This window comes from Pipistrellus hanaki (assembly GCF_964339955.1).
Source record: "Pipistrellus hanaki genome assembly, chromosome: 1".
NCBI lineage: Eukaryota > Metazoa > Chordata > Mammalia > Chiroptera > Vespertilionidae > Pipistrellus > Pipistrellus hanaki.
This window is the reverse complement of record NC_140503.1, coordinates 69,765,193-69,782,084: the sequence shown is the minus strand read 5'-3', so window position 1 is coordinate 69,782,084 and position 16,892 is coordinate 69,765,193. Positions and strand designations below refer to the sequence as shown.

Sequence of the window (16,892 nt, the reverse complement as noted above, 5' to 3'; positions counted from 1 at the left end):
GATTCACTTGTCGATAGTTACGTATTTGTTGTTCATAATTTTTATCTTTTTCTTCTTCCTCTTCTTAAAGAATACTTTTCAGCATTTCATATAATCCTGGTTTTGCAGTGATGAACTCCTTTAGCTTTTTTTTTTTTTTTTTTTTTTTTTTTTTTTTTTTTTTTTTTTTTTTTTACTTGTGAAGCTCTTTATCTGGCCTTCAATTCTGAGCGATAGCTTTGCTGGGTAGAGTAATCTTGGTTGTAGGTTTTGCTATTCATCACTTTGAATATTTCTTGCCATTCCCATCTGGCCTGCATGGTTTCTGTTGAGAAATCAGCTGACAATCGTATAGGTGCTCCCTTATAGGTAACTAACTGCTTTTCTTTTGCTGCTTTTAATATTTTCTCTTTGTCTTTTGCTCTTGGAATTTTAATTATGATTTGTCTTGGTGTGGTCCTCTTTGGATTCCTTTTGTTTGGGGTTCTATGCACTTCCTAGACTTGTAAGTCTATTTCTTTCACAGGTGGAGGAAGTTTTCTGTCATTATTTCTTCCAATAGGTTTTTCAGTATCTTGCTCTCTCTCTTCTTCTGGGACCTGCATAATTCTGATGTTGGTTCGCTTGAAGTTGTCCCAGAGGTTTCTTACATTATCTTCAATTTTCTGGATTCTCTTCTCTTCTTCCCTCTGTGGAGGAGTGTCCTTTGCTTCTTTGTATTCCAAATCTTTGACTTGATTCTTGCAATCTTCTGGTCTGTTTTTAGGTCTCTGTATAATATTTTTTATTTCAGTCAGTGTATGCTTAATTTCTAGTTGATCCCTTTTCATATCCTCATAGGTCTCTTTTAATTTATCAGCCTTTTCTAGGAAATTATTGAAAAACCGCCGAAACCAACTTGGCTCAGTGGATAGAGAGTTGGCTTGCGGACTGAGGGGTCCCAGGTTCGATTCTTGTCAAGGGCATGTACCTTGGTTGCGGGCACATCCCCAGTGGGGAGTGTGCAAGAGGCAGCTGATCGATGATTATCTCTCATTAATGTTTCTGACTCTCTATCCCTCTCTCTTCCTCTCTCTAAAAATATCAATAAAAATATATTTAAAAAAAGAAAGAAAAGAAAAACCTTATAACTGTAGTTTTTGAACTCTATATCCATTCTTTTGCTTTCCTCCATTTCCTTCATTTGTAGCCTGCCTCTTTGTCTCTGCATTTTCGCTGCTTTCCTGGGTTGATGGAGTGACTTTGAGTGCTAGGTGTCCTAGCAGGGCCCAGTAGCTCAGCCTCCCCAATTACCTGAGATGGACAGACTTGGTGCAGCCCTTTATGGGCTGTGTTTGAAGTCTTGTTGTTAAGCCTTGCTTGTTGTTGGTATCACCGGGGAGAGATGATTTCCAAGCCAATTGGCTGTGAGGATCAGCAGTGTCTCAGCTAGGAGGGCTTCTGTCCTCAGCTTGGATGGGGCCGAATCTCGGGGTGGTGCAGACAAGCTTTGGTTCCTGTCAGCTCCATCCTAGAGGGTCCTGTTTGCCGAGTCCCACAACAAGGCTGCTGACCAAGTGCACCTCTTGGGAGAAGATTGTTCACTGGTTTTGCCTGCTTCCTGACATTCAGTTTCTTCCCAGACCAGTGCTGGCTATAAGTGTCATTGGGAGGTTTTGTTTTTCTCCAGAATGAGAAAGCTAGCCACTGGAAGGGCTACTGTGCTCCACTTGGATGGGGCGGAGTTTCGGGGTGGCACAGACAAGCTTTGGTTCCCATCAGCTCTGCCCTAAGAGAGTCCTGTTCACCAAGTCCTGCAGTTATGGCTGCTGGCCATGTGCACCTCTGATTGAGTTTTTCCCACTGCCTGACAGTCCAATTTCTTTCTGACTGGAGCTGGCTATCAGTGCAGTAAGGAGGTTTTGTTTCCCTCCTGAACAAGAAAGCTAGCCGCACGTTAGCTGCCTGCCCTCTCTGCGTGCGCTGTGAGTAAGCCAGCAGCATATTCAGCTGGCCGCCCTCTCTGCATGCACAGATCTCTGCACCTCCACAGTTCCTGAGGCCCAGCGTCCTTTCTCTTCCTTTCCTAGTTGGTAGAGCGTTCACTCAGCCAGCCTTCTGGTGGTTCTGGACGATGTTTGCTCTGTTTTCCAGTTATAATTTTAAAATTGTTATGGTAGGCTACATTTAGGTGTTTACCTTATGCCACCATCTTGGTTTCTCCCAGTGTCCCAGTTCCTATGGAGGGTAGGAGTCTAACTTTGGTGCCCTAACTTCCAAGTTGCAAAACAACCCTTTGTCCATTCAGATGTGTTTATTTTTCCTTTTTTAAAAAAATATATTTTATTGATTTTGTACAGAGAAGAAGGGAGAGAGATAGAGAGTTAGAAACATCGATGAGAGAGAGTGTCTTCGATCAGCTGCCTCTTGCACACCCCCTACCAGGGATATGCCCACAACCAAGGCACATGCCCTTGACCAGAATCGAACCTGGGACCCTTCAGTCCCCAAGCCGATGCTCTATCCATTGAGCCAAACCGGTTTCGGCTTATTTCTCCTTTGTATGAGCCAATTACCAGGTGAACCTAGGATTAACTCTGCGTGATAAATGATGCGGTCAAGTCTTTCGAGGACCAGTTACTGTTTATCTTGAGACCATGTATGTATTGGATGTATTTGCCTGACTATATAAAAAGATCAGCTTTCTTTCTGTCTTTGCCATCTCTTAGTAGATTGCCTGTGATGTACATATTCCATTGCTTTCATGCTTATTTATATTATAATAAAACTATTTTATTATTTTCTATCCATGTGGAGAGGTTTTTCTGGGCTGGTAGGAGATTTATTTTTAACTACATTTCCCTAACAAACTCAACTCAGTTTTTCAATGTATGTTCTATCATTTATAAAATTAGGGAGATGGAGTACATCTTTGAGATTCCTTATAGCCCTATAAATTCTTGGAAATAAACACACACACACACACACACACACACACACACACACAAACAACAAAACAAAACAAAAACAAAACAAAACAACAACTACAAAAAACCCCACCAACAATTTTCTTTTTTAAATATTTCTTAAAATTTTTTTTCCTTTTATTGATCTTATTGGAGTGACATCAGTTCACAAAGACATATGGGTTTCAACAAAACATCATCTGCACACTGCATCATGTGCTCATTGCCCAAAGCAATGAACAATTTTCTGAGTGATGGCAGTTAGTCTTATTTATTTATTTATTTAAAAATATATTTTACTGATTTTTTTTACAGAGAGGAAGGGAGAGGGATAGAGAGTTAGAAACATTGATGAGAGAGAAACATTGATCAGCTGCCTCCTGCACACCCCCTACTGGGGATGTGCCCTCAACCAAGGTACATACCCTTGACTGGAATTGAACCTAGGACCTTTCAGTTCACAGGCCGATGCTCTATTCACTGAGCTAAACTGGTTAGGGCCAGTTAGTCTTTTTTAATTAAGATATTAAAAACAGATTATGTCCCCCAAAATATTTTAAATCAAGACTCTTACTTTTATGTCCCCAATAATTCTTTTTCTTTATTTTTATTATGGACACTATTATAGATATCTCCATTCCTCCCCTTTACCTCTTCCTCCTAGTCCCCCTTTCCCTCTTGCATCACCTCACTGCTGTCTGTGTCTATGAGTTGTATGTTCTTTGTCTAATCCCTTCATCTTCTTTCATTCAGCCTTCCCAACCTTCCCTCTGACAGCTGTCAGACTGTTTCATGTATTCATGCCCCTGTTTCTATCCCAAATAATTTCTTTATTGCATGTTTCATATCTTTGTTCCGCAAGCTATATATTACCGGGTTAATGAGTGGAGTAACTATAGAATAAAGTAAAGTAGTTATCTTCTGCATTCCAGCTTTATGTTCTGATGTTGGGCTTATATACATGACCATCACGGAGCCATAGAAAACAGAAACCACAGCCAGATGGGATCCACAGGTAGAGAAAGCCTTTCTTCGTCCAGCTGCTGAGGGAACCCTCAACACAGCTTGTATAACCAGAGAATAGGACACCACGATACAAATAAAGGGAATAAATAAGAGCAGAGAACTTAAGGTGGAGCTAGTTAACTCTATTGCAGGGTGTCTGGTACAGGTGAGGGCCAACAGAGGACCTGGGTCACACAGGAAGTGGTCAATGACCCTGGAGCCACAGAAGGACATTTGGGAAATAACTGTGATAGGAATCAAGAACCAGAGGAAACCAAGTACCCAGCAGCTGACCACAAGATTGGTACAGACACGTCCAGTCATAATGGTTGGGTAGTGTAGAGGCTGGCAGATGGCAAGGTATCGATCAAATGCCATAATAGCCAAGAAAAAGCATTCTGTAGAACCCAAGGAGAAGAAAAAATAGAACTGGAGAAAGCACCCAGAGAAGGTGATGACCTTGGTGTCAGAGAGAAAGTTAGCTAACATGTTGGGGATGGTGGAGGTGACATACCAGATCTCCAGGAAAGAGAAGTTGGCGAGCAGGATGTACATGGGGGTGTGGAGTCTCTGATCCCAATGCACAGCACAGATGATTGAACCATTGCCCATGAGGGTCAGGAGGAAGACAACAAAGAAGATTACAAAGAGGAGGACCTGCCCCTCCCTGGGGCCAGGGAAGCCCAGGAGGATGAAGCCAGTGATGGTGCTGGAGTTGTTGAAAATTTTCATGGGTTTGTGAGCTGTAAAAAAAATTGTCAAATCATTGAATGACTGTATATACATACATGACACCACTGTGGGGAATGCAATAAACATTTATGTATGAATAGTTACTATTTTTTCCTAAACTTGAAATACTGTCCTGGTTTATCCAGAGTAGACTAGTACTAATCTGGTCTTGCTGAAATAGATTTCTGATTGTCTAGGTCAGAAATATGATGCTGAAAATTCCATATAAACTGTAAAACCTGATGTTATGGATCTAAAGTTAAGATACATGTAGCAGGAAACTTGTAAAGAAGAGAAAACTTTAAATTTTTTTGCTCTCTCTCCTAATCACTTCTTGGGAACACCTCAAGGCAGAATGACTTTGGATGGTTATATATTTGCATAATGACTTTATGTTTTTCTGAGTAAAAAAACCCCTACCCCAACCTTTGTTAAATAATTCTGCATCTAGACTTGGTTTGGGTTACTATAGCATCTGTAAATAGAAACATGAAAAATAACTTATTTTCCATTATCTCCAATATAACATCAATTAATCAGTAATAAGTTATTTTCAAGTATTGGCATAGCTATCCAAGGAGTCTGCCAGTGGTCTCTTTGGAATAGTCAAAAACAGTAAGACCTCCCTGGATAAATGGTAGAAGGTACCAAGGGAGAGCTAGTTGTCTATAATGTACTTTTTTGTTTGTTTTTGGAGAGCAAGAAAATGTGTGACAGGGGACCAGAAAAATGAATAATATTTTGGAACTTATAAAATATGTACAAAAGCTTCCCTCTCTGAGCCAGATCTAGTTTTGAATTTTATATTTCTATGACACGGGTAACTCATGTGGTCAATAAAATTTACCATGATCCTGCTAGTCTATGCATTAACTTATATTGCCTTGGATCTTTTAGTGGCTTAGCTGTGAGATGAACTGGTTTTGGTTCTTATACCACAAATTTACACTTTCTAAATGCCCTTTCCTCTTTTTTCCATTTTAAGGATATGTGACTATGGACTGAGATTAAGTTTCAGATAGAAATAGTCATCTTTTTTGAAAGTGAACTTAAACCAGACATAAAATATTTAATAAATATTTTCTTTATTTTACATTAGCCTCATTAAGGATGAAAATATTCAGTATATGATCTTTTCTGAGGTAACCATTTTCCCAAATGCCTCATTTTTTGAATGTTGGGGCCATAAGAATACATCAACTGCTAATGAATTGTAGGAGTGACTCAAAAGAAAATTTTCTATAACATGTGACGATCACATATGGACTTTAAATTCCACAGTGTTAAAAAAGTCCCTTTTAGGCCTATAGGTTTACCACCAACTCAGAAAAAAGTAATTTAGTCTTCAATAGGTCAAAATAATTTGTTAGTAATTGTGGTTGGGCATCTTTCTTTCTTAAAAGAATATATTTTTATTGATTTCAAAGAGGAAGGGAGAGAGAAATAGAAACATCAATAATGAGAGAGAATTATTGATTAGCTGCCTCCTGGATTGTCCATAGTGGGGATCAAACCAGCAACCTGGGCATGTCTCCTTGACCGGAATTGATTCTGGGACCTTTCAGTCTGCACGCCGACATTCTATTCACTGAGCCAAACCAGTGAGGGCTGGTTGGGGCATCTTTAATCAAATTATTCTGCAGGATGTTTCTAAATGGTTATTTTGTGTGATAATCACTTTGTCCATCATCTCAAAAAAAGTTTTTATTTTTTAATTTTTATTTATTTATTTATTTATTTATTTATTTATTTTATTTATTTTTTTTAGCACTTTGAATAGTTTAGTTAATGTTCAAGGACTTATTTTACCGCTCTAGTCTATTTTAATGTTACATATCTTCCTTTCTTTTACCCCTCACATCCAACTCACCAGCAAGATGCTTTTGTTTCTAAAATATGACATACAATTCTCTTCGCTTTGTCTTCACTGTCATCTCCCAAGTTCAAATTATCATCCTTTCTTCCTTGGACTTCTGCGGAAGCATCCTAACAGAGCTCCTCGCCTCTGTTTACCGCTGTACCCTCCATTTCCACTCAGCAGCAGAGTGTGCCTTAAAAATGAAGACAAAACAAAACCAACCCAACCCAAAACAAATGATAGTGTTAGACTTTTGAGAAAAGCCGTTCCCTCTCAGAACAACTCTGTCAGAAAGTCTTACAAAGCTGTTTAAGAAATCAGGGAGGTATTTTAGAATACAGGAATGGCCATCACCATTTTATGCTCAATCTAATATATTTAACCAGACTGTATTGTTACTCACCTTAGGCTGGTTAAGTCATCATCTTTCATCGACTGCAGAGGGTGCTGCGCACACCAGTAGAGTCAATTAACTATAATCACCTTTTTATGGTTTACTTGTTAAATTAGTTAACTCCAGAAAGGTTGAGGTAGATTATGTCATTGTGAGGAAGACATTCCCTGATAATTTAATTCTCAAAGTTCAGTACAGTAGAAATCTTGCTATATTTATTTGTTGGCCCTCTCTCCACAGCCAGTCCAGAGATATCTGATGACAATTCAATTCTTTCCTTTATCTCGTTTGTGTGGGGGCTGCCACATCTGTAACCCTGGGAAATCTATTTCTGGAAAATACTTAAGAGTAAGGATAATTTTCAAGATTGGGATGACTGGTATGCAGCTGGATATAATAGGAAAAGCATTGAATTTAAAGTCAAGAGGTTAAAAAAAATAGTTATAGGAAATTAATACTCAGATTTCTAAGCTATAAAATGGGCATAATTATGTCTTCTTTGAAGGGCTGTTATAAAGATTACTAAATGAGGTAAGTATCTGTGTAAGTACCTTGATAATTGCCTGACCCATGCTTAAGAAATATTGGTTATATGTTTATGACCATAGCAAATTCAAAGAGAACTATCAGTAAAGACTAGTAGATTATATTTTTTACTCTTCTTAACACTACATAACCTTATTACCTGGATCAGCAAAGGAAATTCTAAACTGAAACTTCTCAAAAATTTCTCTTTTGCTTTCATAGAGAGAAGAGATAGTCTTCTTGGCAATAATTGGAGTGGAGAAAAGAGGGGAAATGGTTCTGATAAGGATCCTAGGTTGTGTGTGCTGAAGGAGGGAGGCGTTATAAGCACAGCCTGCCAGGAAATAAGCCCTGTTCTTCCTGGTCCTTGAGGATTCCTTTACTGCTGCCTACAAGGAATGGTGTCAAGAGACTTCTCTATGCTTGTTATTCACTTCCCTTGGGGCCTGCCTTAATTTCTGTTTTTCTTTTCTTTTTTCTTCCCCCCCCCCCTTTTGGACTTTCTTTTATTATGCTAAAATAGTGGTGCTTTTAGGACTTACATTATTGTACTCTCCAAAACAAAGTATGGGGCGTGTTATAGTATACACTACACCATTTTCATACATGTACAACATTGGTGGATGAAAATGTCTCTTAGCAGTAATACTGGATTGTAGCTTCTGGTTTTACCAGATGCATACACTAGGGCTATTATATAAGTAAAAATCTCTCTTGTGATACTGGAAAGTGATTAGAATGTGCAAACTGATGTAGTAGCTTTCATCCGCCTCTTAAAGGGTACCACCACAGAAAGTCCATTTAAGATGTTGGTAGGTTTAACAAAGTTGGAATGCTGACACTGTTGAATTGGGCAACAGTTCTTCAGACCTGGCTCAGAGCTACAATGCATTTAGTATATTAAAGCAGCTGACACAATGACTTTTTGCGGGCCTTCCCAGGCACTGGAGTTTTTCTGTTAATTTGCCGCACTAGGTCATAAAAGATCTCATTAACATTTATTTTTGATTTTGCAGAGGATTCTAAGAATGCACAGTTGTTCCATTGTCTTGCTAGATTTTGACCCTGTTCCTTTTCTACAACTCTTTCATCTTCCAGGTCACACTTATTACCAACCAGAATCATTGGAACATCATCAGTGTCTTTCACTCGAAGAATCTGTTCTCTCAGATCTTGTAAATCATTAAATGTGGATTGTGCTGTGATGGAATAAACTAATGCAAAGCCTTGTCCATTTTTCATGTACAAATCCCTCATTGCTGTAAATTGTTCCGTTCCTGCAGTATCCAAGTTTTCAAGCATACACTGTTGTGCATCAACTTCAACTTGCTTTCTGTAAGAATCTTCTATCGTAGGATCATATTTTTCAACAAAAATTCCTTGAACAAACTGTACAGTCAGAGCAGATTTTCCAATACCTCCTGAGCCAAGAATGACTAGCTTATATTCACGCATGGTGCAAATCTGCCAAAAGCTAGTACCTCTGATTCTATTATATTCACCAGTTAATATTGTTCATCAGATTTTTTAAAAAATTTCCTTGGTTTTTAGGTTCACTTGTTGATAGTTACGTATTTGTTGTTCATAATTTTTATTTTTATTTACTTTTTCTTCTGAAAGAACCCCCTTCAGCAATTCATATAATTCTGGTTTGGTGGTGATGAACTCCTTTAGCTTTTTTTTTTTTTTTTTATTATTAGTGAAGCTCTTTATCTGGCCTTCGATTCTGAGTGATAGCTTTGCTGGATAGATTATCTTTGGCTGTAAGTTCTTACTATTCATCACCTTGAATATTTCTTGCCATTCCTGTCTAGCCTGCATGGTTTCTGTTGAGAAATCAGCTGACAATCGTATAGGTGCTCCTTTATAGGTAACTACCTGCTTTGCTCTTGCTGCTTTTAATATTCTCTCTTTGTCTTTTGCTCTTGGAATTTTAATTATGATTTGTCTTGGTGTGGTCCTCTTTGGATTCCTTTTGTTTGGAGTTCTGTGCACTTCCTGGACTTGTAAGTCTATTTCTTTTACCAGGTGGGGGAAATTTTATGTCACTATTTCTTTCCGTATGTTTTTGATATCTTGCTCTCTCTCATCTTCTGGGACCCCCATAATTCTGATGTTGGTTCGCTTGAAGTTGTCCCAGAGGTTTCTTACATTATCTTCAACTTTCTGGATTCTCTTACCTTCTTGCTTCTGTGGAGGAGTGTCTTCTGGCTCTTTATGTTCCAAATCTTTGACTTGATTCTTGCGATCTTCCATTCTGTTTTTAGGACTCTTTATGATATTTTTTTAATTTCAGACAGTGTATTCTTTATTTCTTGTTGATCCCTTATCATTTCTCATTGATTCCTTATTATTTCTAGTTGATCCCTTTTCATATCCTCATAGGTCTTATTGATCTTTTCTAGGAAATTCTTGAAAAACCTTATCCTTATAAGCGTAGATTTGAACTCTATATCCAGTCGCTTTTTGTCCTCCATTTCTTTCGTTTGTGATCTATTTCATTTTGGCATTTTCGCAGCTTCCCTGATGGGGCGGGGTTTCAGGGTGGAGCCTACAGCTTTGGCTTCTGTCAGCCCTGCCCTATGCGGCTCCTGAGTCTCAGGGTCCTTCAGTATTTGTTGCAAGCACCTCTAAGAGAAAGGTGCCCTCGATTTTCGCCTGCTACCAAACAGTCTAGGCTCTCCCCCAATGAGCCTGGAACTGGGGTTCAGTTCAGTTGGAAGTGGAGTTGGAGGTGGCGTTCAGAGAAGTCTGCCCTGTCTCCTTCCCACCAGGGCAATCCCACGGCATAGCCAACCGTCTCTTCTCTGCACGCAATGTGCGCATCTCTGGAACCTCCTTTCGCCGCTCCCCCGGGGTTCCGCCTTACAGCCCAGCTCCCTCTCTTTGAGCCTGGGTCCCCGGGGTCTGGCCTAGAACTGGGGTTCAGAGCAGTCGGAACTGGGGCCCAGCACAGTCGGAGCTTTTATCTCCTTCCTGCTAGGGAACGCCAGCCAGGCACTCAGCCTCCCTCCTCTCCAGCTCCATCCTCTCCTCGCGCTTGCCGCGTATCTCTGTACCTTAGGCTTTTACAGCTCCTCCGCTCTTCCTTCTGGTTTTCTCCTTGCTTCTCGTTGTAGAATTTCCAGTCAGTTGACTTTCCTGTAGTTCTGGGTAATGTCCATTTTATATTTTATTGAAATTGTTGTGTGTGGCTGCGGCTAGGTGTTTACCTGTGCAGCCATCTTTTTTTTTTCTTTTTTCTGTTCAAGTTTAAATAATGCCTTTGCTTTAAACCTCTCCCAGGTGGAATGAAATATTAGCAAAAAATGGATTGTTATATAAATTAACACACCAGAAAGCGTATCTCTAACTTCCCTAAGTGCTGACTACGTGGTCAATGAAGAATTTTACGAACCTGAAGGGGATAAAAGTAGCTCCAGATGTTTATAATGGACCTGACATTCACAACTAGGCCTCAAAATTATTACAAACTCTGCTGCCACTCTCAGATAGGTCATGCTGTTCTGGTATTGGATATAACATCACAAGTAAAATCTCAGTCAAGGTTCATCTAGGACGGTGGTTGGCAAACTCATTAGTCAACAGAGCCAAATATCAACAGTACAAAGATTGAAATTTCTTTTGAGAGGCAAAATTTTTAAACTCAAACTTCTTCTAATACCACTTCTTCAAAATAGACTCACCCAGGCCATTATATTTTGTGGAAGAGACACACTCAAGGGGCCAAAGAGCAGCATGTGGCTCATGAGTCGCAGTTTGCCGACCATGGAGCTAGGACCATGATAAAATGAGACAAAATTAGACTGCTTTGTAATTTTGTCTAAGCGCAGAAAAAGCAAGATTACTGTACCACCCATACACTACCAAATATCCTCCCTTCTTGGCTAAAACGAGTGATTGCTATTTTATTTTTATTTATTTTTTAATTCTTTATTGTTTAAAGTATTACATGTATCTCCTTTCCTCCCTATTGACCTCTCCCCAGCAGCCCCCACCCCCCCAGCACATGCCTCACCCCCCATTGTCTGTGTTCATTGGTTTTGCTCATATGCATGCATACAAGTCCTTTGGTTGATCTCTTACTCCCTCACCTTCTACCTTCCTTCATAGGTTGGGCAGTCTGTTTGATGCTTCTATGACTCTGGTTCTATCTTTGTTCATCAATTTATGTTGTTCATTGTATTCCACAAATGAGTGAGATCATGTGATATTTATCTTTCTCTGATTGGCTTATTTTGCTTAACATAATGCTTTCCAGTTCCATCCATGCTGATGCAAATGGTAAGAATTCCTTTTTTTTTCCAGCAGCATAATATTCCATTGTGTAGCTGTAGCACAGTTTTCTAATCCACTCATCTGCTGATGGGCACTTAGGCTGTTTCCAAATCTTAGCTATTGTAAGTGCTGCTATGAACATAGGGGTACATACGTTCTTTCTGAGTGGTGTTTCTGTTTTCTTGGGATATATTCCTAGAAGTGGGATTACTGGATCAAATGGAAGCTCCATTTTTAATTTTTTGAGGAAAAGCTGTCAATGCCACATTGTTTTGATCATTGTAATTTTATTTAAGCTTTGAAAAATCAGATAGTGTTACTCCTCCAACTTTGTTTTGTCTAGTCTAAGTTCTTTGCATTCCCACATGAATTTAAAAATTAGCTTGGCTTTCAGTCCAAGCTGGTGGGATAGGAAGATACTGAACTCACCTCCTCCCAGGAACACATCTAGTTTACTGAGGGTTAAATGAACAGCTTCTGCACATGATAGAGAGAAATGACACAGAAGCAGGTCTCTCTGCAGCCTGCTGTAGCTCTAGCTTCCAGCCATGTGACTTTCCTCAGCTGTAGTTCTAGATACAGCTCCTGCCCAGGTGTGGCTTGTCCCCTGGACTTCGTGTAGATCAGCTTTAGCTATAGTCCGAGTGGCTTACCTCTGGGAATTCCTACAAGTCACACCTAATCTATCTTTAGCTCCATGTCCTGATGTGGCACTACCTAAGGCCTGAGCCCACTCCACCTGCAACTCCAATTGGCCTGCCAAGATGGTCCCAGTGCAGCGTGCTGTTGGCCCCTCTCCATTTTAGCTACCACTCCAGGCCCTGGTAAGATTTGCCTCCTGTGACCCACACATGCTCCAGCTGGCCCACCAAAGATATACCCAGCACCCACATTCTACAAAGGAGTAGCTCCTATACAAGGTCACTCTTTTGTTTGATTCATAGAAACAAATGTAGAGAGACAGTCAACATAAAGAGACAGAGAAATATGTCCCACATGAAAGACCAGACAAAAATCTAGAAAAATAACTAAATAAAACAGAGACAAGCAATCTGTCAGATAAAGAGTTCATAACACTGGTTATGAGGATGCTCGATGAACTTGGGAGAAGCATAGATGAACTCAGTGAGAATTTCAGCAATGATATAGAAAACATAAACAAGAACCAATCAGAAATGTTAAATGCAATAACTGAAATGAAGAAAACATTAGAGGACATCAACATCATATTAGCCTTGTAGACATCCTGTTGTAGATCAGTGGCTTTCTAACTGTAATGTGCATAATAATCTACTGAAGATAGAAAACAGATTCTGAAAATAGGCCTAAGATGGGGCCCTGAAATCCCACCTTCTAAAAGCTCCCAGTGGGATCGCTTTGTAAAGTATATGATTGTCCAACCACTATGCTGTACACCAGAAACTAATACAAAATAATTTTGAATGTAAATTGTAATTGAAAAATAAAATTTGAAAAATAGTTTTCAATAATAAATAAATAAATAGCTGAAGCCGGTTTGGCTCAGTGGTAGAGCATTGGTCTGCAGACTGAAAGGTCCCAGGTTCGATTCCGGTCAAGGGCATGTACATTGGTTGCAGGCACATCCCTGGTAGGGGGTGTGCAAGAGGCAGCTGGTCGATGTTTCTCTCTCATCGACGTTTCTAGCTCTCTCTCTCCCTTCCTCTCTGTAAAAAAATCAATAAAATATATTAAATAAATAAATAAATATTTCCTAGTGATGCCTGGCAAAATGATCCCCAAACCATATTTCAGTGATAAGGGTTGCATAATATGTTTTAAAATATGCAGTAGTGGAAGTATGGTTAGTAATAAGAGAATGAAATAAAGTGGCTACCTTATCAGGTAAAAGGGATTGGTGAAGGGCAGGAAGCAGATAATTTCTTAGACATTAATTTTCATTTGGTGAGACTTTTCCATTGATTGGATTATCATGTAATGACTGGTCCAATCAATCCAGGTCAATCTCACATTTTTCTAGGAAAGTTTTTTTTTTTTTCATTTCATCCATAGGACATATAAAATACAGGTTCTTACAGAATTTGTATAGCTTCTTTATATATTGTCCTAAATTTTAGGAATGATAGTCTAGTGAGGAACTATGAATAGTATATATATTTTTATTTAAATTAAAATTATTGACATTTTTGTGCTAGGTTCTGAGAGTATAGAAATTAATAAAGCATAGTCTCTGCTCTTAAGAAATTCACAGTCTAATAAGGATGAGGAAGCACGTGGAGACAGATTTGTAAACAGCTAACTATAATTCAAGAAAGAAGGAAGGATATGTTAAATAGAAGTATAAGTAATGTGCTGTGGGAGAGTCAATTAATTCTGCCCAAGGAAAGACTTCATTAGTGTCCTAGCACTTAGATTTTGAAATGGCTCCTTCAAAAAGTTCACACCTGTTTTCCAGTTTCTTAACTGTTCACTGACAGAAAGCTAACAGTTTTAATTCATTGGGGAATAAGTCACTAAGTCGCAGACCCAATTTTAGGAACCTCTTAGAACTTTCTTGAAGGCATCCTTCATTTCTTTATTCCGAAGGCTGTAGATCATGGGGTTGAAGAAAGGGGTCAAAACTGAGTAGAACAAAGTTGTGAACTTCTGCATGCTCTCTGCTTGTCCTGCCCCTGGGCTTACATACGTCATCATCACAGAACCATAGAATAAAAACACAACAGCCAGGTGTGAGGAGCAGGTGGAGAAGGCCTTCTTCCGGCCAGCAACCGAGGGGACCTGGAGTACGGCCCTCAGCACCAGGGTATAGGAGCCAACAATGTAGAAAAAGGTGGCAAATATGAGGAGGGAGCTCATGGTGCCACACAGAAGAACAGTCCCTGGAATTGGGGCACAGGTTGAAGCCAGGGCCAGCAGAGGACCCAGGTCACACAGAAAGTCATCAATCACATTCTGGCCACAAAATGGTAGCTGTGTGACGAGGATCACCGGAATCAGAAACCAGAGGAAACCATACACCCAGCAGAAAACAACCAGGCTGCTGCAGAACTTAATGGTCATGACGGTGGGGTAGTGCAGTGGGCGGCAGATGGCCAGGAACCGGTCGTAGGCCATGATGGAGAGAAATAAGCATTCGGTAGTGCCCAGTGAGAAGAAGAAGTACAACTGGAGCAGGCAGCACGCAAAGGAGATGGTTTTGGTCTTGGAAAGGAAGTTGGCCAGCATGTTGGGCACGTCCGAGTTGACATAGCAAATCTCCAGGAAGGAGAAGTTAGCTAGCAGAATGTACATCGGGGTGTGGAGCCGGTGGTCCCAGCGCACTGCACACACGATGGCCATGTTTCCAAAGAGGGTCAGGATGTAAGTCACGAAGAATATGGAAAAGAGGAGGATCTGTATTTCCCAGCGGCAAGGGAAGCCCAGGAGAATGAACTCACTCACAGTGTGAGAAATGTTACTGGGCTCTGTGGTCATTTTCTTCCATCCTGTGAGGATTACAACAGAAATTACATATACAAAGAGAATTTTGCCTCCTGATTTTTCCCCAGGAGAGCGAGCACATTTTCCTGCTCATAGAGGAAGTGGCCTAGACCGGTGGTTTCTGTTTCTGACTGGGCACCCCAACAATACAGTTGTTGAGTACACTCTCTTATATGTGACTATTTGCTTTTAAACTGTATACAAACTACTACCAATCACTGTAATAAGTATTGGTAAATATTTTGAAAAAGACTTTCTTAGAATTAAAATAAAAGTAGGCATTCAGATATTTCCTTTCTGCATCCTTCATTGGGTTTCCTAGTACACCCAACTCTGAAGAACGTTGGTCTATACTAGGGGTGTCGAACTCAATCAGAGAAGGGGCCAAAATCTAAAATCCAGCCTAAATCGCGGGCCGAATGGTTTACTGAACAGTCATAAACTGACAATGTCATAAACTGACAGCAGAGTGCAGTGATGACAGCGCAGTGCGGGCCACATTGCAAGGCCTGGTGGGCTGGATTTGGCCCTCGGGCCTTGTGTTTGACACATGTGGTCTATACAATACAGATAAGTGGCTGGCTAAAGCTAAATTGAGATGTAAAATGAAGGGGGGGGGGTGGAAAGGAGGATATCTGTAATACTTTCAACAATAAAGATACGTTTTAAAAATGAGATGTAAACTCTAACATGGGCAATTCAATCCTAAAACAACCAGAACTGAGAAATATACAGAACAAAACAGTAATATCAGGTAAGTGACATGAAGGAGGGAGCATGAAGCTCAATAGCCAGGAGTGAAAATAACTACAGAATGACTTTAAGTGACCATTTATAGGCCATTATTAATATACTAGAGGCCCGGTCCCTACAGGACAGGCCGAATATTGGGCCGAAAATCGGTAGTCCAACACCCCCCAAGGGATGTGCATAAAGCAGCAGGTGGCCAGGGAGGAGCCCAAGCCCAGGTTAGATGCTGTGTCACTCCCGCTCATCCCAGCCCCACTGCACCTGCTGCTGCCACTTGGTAGCACTGCTGCAGAGGCGGAAGAGGGTCACCAGCCTGTGGTTGGCACCTGTCAGCCAGCTGAGTGGCGCTCCTGCTGTGGGAGTGCACTGACCACTGGGGGCAGCTCCTGTGTTGAACGTCTGCCCCCTCGTGGTCAGTGTGCATCCCAGCAATTGGTTGACTGGTTATTTGGTCATTTGGTTGTTCTGTTGCTTAGGCTTTTATATATTTCTCTCTTTGTAGGATGGTGTGGTACATTGGCTCCAGACTTTGATATTATCAGAATTTTGTGGAGGAACCTTTGAAAGATGTAGATTTTTGGCTCCAGCTCAGGTTTGGAGTCCACTGGCATAGTTGAGCATAGCTTTGGGATTATAGATCTTGAGGAGCATTTCCTTGGAGAAAGACTTAAGCTCTGAGACTATGTTACTTGCTCTGTAAAATATGAATAATAATAATACCTCCAGCCAACACTGGTTTAGCTCAGTGGATAGAGCATCGGCCTGCGGACTGAAGGGTCCCGGGTTCGATTCTGGTCAAGGGCATGTACATTGGTTGCGGGCACATCCCCAGTAGGGGGTGTGCAGGAGGCAGCTGGTTGATGATTCTCTCTCATCGATGTTTCTAACTCTCTGTCCCTCTCTCTTCCTCTCTGTAAAAAAATCAATAAAATATATTAAAAAAAAGAAGAAGAAGGCAGGTGATCAA

General features: G+C 40.4%; 3 protein-coding genes across 3 annotated transcripts; all 3 read right to left on the bottom strand.

The window, feature by feature from the left end:
* Positions 1 to 3,722: 3,722 nt before the first annotated feature.
* On the bottom strand, positions 3,723 to 4,673 carry LOC311610999 (olfactory receptor 11G2-like; the record flags this gene model as incomplete). The annotated part of the gene is made up of 1 exon (XM_084862670.1): positions 3,723 to 4,673. Exon 1 carries the CDS (start codon positions 4,659 to 4,661, stop codon positions 3,723 to 3,725), a length of 939 nt encoding a protein of 312 aa, XP_084718796.1. The 5' UTR covers positions 4,662 to 4,673.
* A 3,264-nt stretch (positions 4,674 to 7,937) lies between these two features.
* On the bottom strand, positions 7,938 to 8,917 carry LOC311610916 (ras-related protein Rap-1b-like). Its single transcript, XM_084862495.1, has one exon. It carries the CDS (start codon positions 8,891 to 8,893, stop codon positions 8,339 to 8,341), a length of 555 nt encoding a protein of 184 aa, XP_084718621.1. The 5' UTR covers positions 8,894 to 8,917; the 3' UTR covers positions 7,938 to 8,338.
* A 5,310-nt stretch (positions 8,918 to 14,227) lies between these two features.
* On the bottom strand, positions 14,228 to 15,169 carry LOC311610677 (olfactory receptor 11H6-like; the record flags this gene model as incomplete). The annotated part of the gene is made up of 1 exon (XM_084862196.1): positions 14,228 to 15,169. The coding sequence occupies one exon, from the start codon at positions 15,167 to 15,169 to the stop codon at positions 14,228 to 14,230; it is 942 nt and encodes a 313-aa protein (XP_084718322.1).
* Between the last annotated feature and the right edge of the window lie 1,723 nt (positions 15,170 to 16,892).